The 5,732-nt window shown below is 40.3% G+C and overlaps 1 protein-coding gene across 1 annotated transcript in view; it reads right to left on the bottom strand.

The window, feature by feature from the left end:
• The window catches only part of LOC108801124 (cytochrome P450 2J6-like), a 23,269-nt gene that overhangs the window by 3,542 nt on the left and 13,995 nt on the right, over positions 1-5,732 (bottom strand). The window contains exons 7-8 of the mRNA XM_018573079.1: positions 5,252-5,439; positions 3,619-3,760 (exon numbers count right to left, since the gene is read on the bottom strand). Of these exons, the coding sequence (XP_018428581.1) occupies positions 3,619-3,760; positions 5,252-5,439 (330 nt within the window). The remainder of the gene's footprint in view (positions 1-3,618; positions 3,761-5,251; positions 5,440-5,732) is intronic.

Below are 5,732 nucleotides of genomic sequence, written 5' to 3'. Positions count from 1 at the left end.
CAGCTACTGGACTCCGAGCCTGATCCAGATCGTGACAGAGGCTCTCGTAGCTATATATACATTTTGGGTCAACCATTTAAAGGCATAAAGGGAACACAACACTCTGGTTTATCATTCAACATTGTTGGAGGAAAAAAATCCAATCTCGCTTCCTCTTTCACCAGTAATGTGGTTTTGTGAGAGGTATTCCCTAACACACCCCCTGCGGGCTTCTTTCACATTTTTACATAAAGAAAGCCTATTGTGCACAATATACCAAACGTTTGTGGACACCTCTCCAATTGATTGAGTTCCGGTGTTGCCAGTGTAGAATATATTAATTGCTACAGCATACAAAGATGGTTTAGACAACTGTGTGTTTCCAACCCTGGGTTAACAATTTGGGGAAGGCACTTTTCTATGCCAGTATGGCACTACCCCTGTAGACAAAGCCAGGCCCATAAATACATGGTTTGTTGAGTTTGTTGCGAAGGAACTTACTGAACATCTTAGGTATGAACTGGGACGCTTATTGTGAGCCAGGTTGTCTCATCCTACATGAGTGCCTAACCTAACTAATGCTCTTCTGGCTGAATGGGCACAAATTACCTCAGACACACCTCTATTGGAAGAGTGGAGGCATTTATTTTGGTAAACGGGGGGCTTCATATTTATGCTCAGGGTTTAGGAACGGAACGTCCAAACAAGTGTGAAGGTTAGGTATCCACAAACACATGGCAATTTAGTGTGTGAAAGTGGCACTAATAAAATGATTCTTAAACCTACCAATCACAATAAAATCTGCCTTGAAAGTTTCATTCTAATTTGTGATACATCAAACATAGAAAAAGTAGAACTTGCACACGCTTCAGAAATCAAGTCCACCTACCCCAGGTGTGGGGAGCTCTATGTTAACTGGCTACAGTGGATTACAAAGAATACCGATTAAGGTGAATTGAGTAGTCATTCTGACTTTTGTCCAAAGTCTTTGCTTGACAGCATTAAGGTGCCCATTCATCTATCGATTATCGTTCAGAAATCATCCACGAATGATCTTTCAAATGATAATGGTGTATGGCCAGCTTTACTGTAGCTGTTTAGGGATTCATGCCACTTGTTCCCTGAAACTGGACTCTAAATGCAATGTAGACAGTCTTAAATAATACTTACTGAGATTCATTCTGAAGCCTCCTTGGTTAAAGTACTTTGAGTTTTATCCTTAGATGTATAGGAAGTCAGTGCAAACATTTACAGAGCCAAAATTGTTATCTTTCTTAATTATTGTTTTTCTTCTAATTGCATGAATAATAATGAAGTGTGAATAAACAAAAATTCAACTTTTGATGGGTAAATTTGCACCCTGCACTTCTTTTAGTATTAATGGGCAGTAGGTACCAAGCAATCAAAAAGCTAGACATCTTGTATATATAATAATACTAATATGCACCCTGCAAAAATAAATCATGATAGCAATTGTAAAGGCTGACCTGACCCACACAAGTATTTATGAGTACATTTCTGCCAAGTGTGGCTAATGAATAGAGTAAGATAGTACACATTTCAACTAATTCATTCCCAGCACCAGCTCATTCTGTTGATTGATCCAGATCCCCTGACTACAAATAATTTATGCTGGCTGAGATCAGAATATTTTTTCTAATAGATAGTATCTATCTTATAGATAATGAACAGTGCATTATAAAAATGATGATCTAGCACACTAACTCAGCAGCAAATGAATTAGGATCCTTTTTATGGCTGGGATTGGGATCAAAGGGTACACATTCAATTCTAACGTTCAATTCTAACAATTCTTCATTTGGATAACGCATCCAATATGCCTTTTTTATCTGTGTACACAATGCATTTGTGCTTTTACTAACTGCATTAGATATGGTTACGCCTTATGAAAATCATTATAAATTAAACTTAGTTCTGTAGGTAACTTACTCATCTTTTGTGCACAGCAGCTAACCAGAAAGTGTCTTTCCTTTTCTCAAAACCTACAGCTGACAAAGCTGAGAGACGACTGGTTGCAGTGGACAATTGTTAATTACTGCTTTTTGCCTTTACCATTGAAGAAGAACTCTGGGCAGAAGAAAACGAAACCCTTACAGTGGGGCTACCCACGCACTAACAAAGATATACTCAGCCAAACCTCGGTCCTGCCTCGCTCCTCCTGTCATCATGTTCAATTCAGTTTATTGAATTGAATTGACATTGACATTCCTCCACTGAAGCCGATGGGGTGAGAGGCTGCGGGTGGCCAGCCTAGCAGCCAGGCAAGACCAAGGATCAGGCTAGCAAATCTTCATTATTTTCCCCCCTAGACCAAAACAGGCAGGGATAGCCCCACCACAAGGGTTATGTTTTCTTCTGTTCAGTGTTCTTCTTTAAAGTTTATCTAAATCCAAAAGCAAACATTTAATATTTTGCAGATTATCAATCCTTTATTTGCACACTTCCTGTCCTAAGGTGACAACTCTCACTCGTGGTACTATATCTATGAAGAAGCAGTGTTGCCTTGCCATCCTAGGCTGTTTTCTTGATTGGGACTACAAACATCTTCTCTACTCATCAGGTAGGCTGCTGGTGCCATAAAACTCAACACACTGCTAGAAAAGGATTTGTCATTGACATACAACTAGGATAATGTTCACTCAATTCAGTCTGCAGTGTTAGATTGAACGCAACACCATTCAATTCTCAGTATTGGGGCCAGGGGCACCAAGGGCCGTATTATGACAAGTGAGTTATCCCATACACAGGAATATTGGATCTTTTGACTGGGCTCCAGCGGCAGGTTGGGCAGTCTGATTATTCACTATGTTCTCTAATTTTTCCAGTATTAATGAATTGGCCTCACCCTGTGTATAAACATCACAGGAAACCTGAAAGACTCAAGGATAGTAGATAATTAGATATCAGTGTCCATAAATTGTTTCATGTTTAAAATTCAATCACATTAAAATAACAGCGAGCGTGTTTTGGGGGCAAACACATCCCTCTTCTTCAGAGCCTAGAACTCTTACTGCCTGTCACTAATTGTACGCTTCAGAAGAGCTGTCTTTCCTTGACACAAAGATTGCTCTGGGTATAACTATTCTGAGCCCTTCATTTTCTACTGTATTTTTCTGAGCCTTGAAGAAGTGGGATATGTTTGGCCCTGAAAAGCGTTGGCTGCTGTTTTGATGTGATCCAATTTTAAATATTAAACTTTTTATAGACTCTGATATCTGATTGGTTTGGCATCCATCTTTCTGATCCCTCCTCAACTTGAAGAAAATAGCAGGTTCACTTCTGCCTATAGTGTGGCTACACTGCCTTGCTGCAATTCTGGAGGCTCAGGGTAGCCACTCGGACATGAATGCTTCTGGGCTAGGACAACAAATTTATAGGCACAGGCTACATGCACCAATACACACAGATGACCTTGGTTCTAACCCACATCCCTGCTTCACCCACCAGCGCTTAAGTTGAACACTGGTTCCCTCTTATGTAATCTACATAGCAAGCACTGTTCAGTGATCACGTGATGACTCAGTGACATGCACAGTGCACATTAGTGTTTTGAGCACTATAAGAGGGCAGCGTGTCTATACAGCTGTATCTGCAGCTGCACCCTTTGTCCAATTTTACCTGCAGAGAAAGGCAGGAAGGATTCTGATTTCATCAGTTCTCCATCCTTGTTCAGAAAATTCTCTGGATTGAACTCATAGGGATACCTCCAGTTACTCTCATCATAGTGCAATGAGGATAGATCTGTGATGATGAATGTTCCCTAGAAACATCAAAAAGACTAGAGTTAACATTTTGTGCTTTGTTAAACGGGATTCCCAGTTCCTTCCAACTGTCTCTGACGTTACCAAGCTGATGATGAATATCCAAATGTAAACCTAAAGCATTGAGGCTCTAGTTAAAAACAGCAACACCTTCTATATGGTCCTCTGGGGGTCAGCACAACTATAGTCAATATAGCTATATCAAGCACACAAACTATTCAATGACCACCCAAAAATAACATAGTGGAATAAAATTTCAAGGGAGAAATATCTATACAAAATTGAGTAGTATTCCATTATCATTATATTTTACTACATGCTTCTGCTAACTGTGATCCTTTAAGGGATCTGCCAGGATAGAATTTTGAGAACTGCCACTGCATACTTGTTTCAACATCATCCACATCATTCTCTAACAGCGTGATGAGTCACTGAGCTGGAAATGTTTTGGCACACCTGATATGCTCATGCTTGTTCCAGGTCTGTGACACACTAAATAGTGAAGCAAGGGTCAGGATGACAGCTGTAGAGCAGTCTTTCCCAACCAGGGTGCCTTCTGGGTTCTTTGGGGGTGCCTTCTAAACTTTTGCACAGAGGAACTGGAACTGAGGACTCTGTTTTGAAGGGGGACTGAGGGCTCTGGGGACTGTGATAGGGGAACTGATGTGAAGGGAGGACTAATGAGAAGGGGGAACTCTGATGTAAAGGGGTTTCTGATGTGAAAGGAGGGCTTCTGGGGTGAAAGTAGGTGATGCTGATGTGAAGGGGAACCATATTTTGTTGTGTTTTTGGAGGGGGCCACACTTTTTTTTCACATTTGTTTTTTTTTTTTTACAGTTTAGACTGGGGTGCCTCAACATACTTTTTTACATACTTTTAAAGGGTGCCATGAATGAAAAAAGTTGGAAAAATTCTGCTCTAGAGCATGTACCTCTAAAGACTGTGATGACAAAGTTTCTTTAAAGAAGCCTTTGTCTATATGTATCCAGACATACAGTATATTTAACTACATCAGAGGGCCCATAAACATAGAGTAAAACAAAACATGGCTTATAGAAAAATAATATAAAAATATTGTGTTGTATCTTCTGGTGCCCCAGTGGCAAATATAAGCCACAGCTTCTGGCCGGAATCCTATTGCACTCTGTATCATGTGCACAAAGATCGCAATGCTAAAGGTGCAACACTGTGCCAGTCCAGAGGTTGGCCTTGTGGGATTTATATGGGACACCCATGTAAACGTACCAAGCACGGGTCTACTTTTTAGTTGAGCTGCCAACACATGTTCCAATCTGATTGAACAATCTCTTTTAAATCCTCAACAATGCAATGTGGGGGCCTACCTGTCTGGAGCTACATTTAAATATTTTTTTAGGTGGGCCCTCATATTTATTGCAGGCTCCTGGTTTTACAGTGACCGGGTAATCAAGGTGTAATGTTTATGGCCAGAATTAGAGTATAAAAGCTATTACAAAAGGTTATTTGCTCACCTTTGGAATAGTGTATCCATTCAGCTGCACATCTTTGATGGGTGAGTGAGCAACTCCTAGTGGCACCACCGAGGCAAAGCGTTGGACTTCCTGTAGAGCAGCCTGTGTGTACGGCATCCTTACTCTATCCTCATAGTCAAGATGGTCTTTGTCTCCACGTATTTTGTCTATTTCTGCCCGACACTTCTCTGAAAGTAGAAGGCATGTTGTACTACACAAAATACAGTTGTCAGTCACCCTAAGAATACACCATTTTTATATATTTTTTAAGTATATCAAAAGACAGCACTTTTTCTTGATTTTGGAGAAAGTAGGGAATGGTTACACAACCCCTGTCAGTTTTTGCTCTGTGTCCCATTTAGAGATGTCCCTTCACTTCCCTTCTGTAGACAGTCAAAAAGAGAGAGCACATCCATTCAAAGTGAAGTACTGTATATTTGCGTGTATAAGACTATACTTTTTCATTAAAATATTTACCTAA

Source organism: Nanorana parkeri, unplaced genomic scaffold (genome assembly GCF_000935625.1).
Source record: "Nanorana parkeri isolate BGI_ZX_2015 unplaced genomic scaffold, ASM93562v1 scaffold2228, whole genome shotgun sequence".
NCBI classification, from domain to species: domain Eukaryota; kingdom Metazoa; phylum Chordata; class Amphibia; order Anura; family Dicroglossidae; genus Nanorana; species Nanorana parkeri.
Note: the sequence above shows the minus strand (reverse complement) of the source record. Positions and strands in the feature narration are given on the sequence as shown.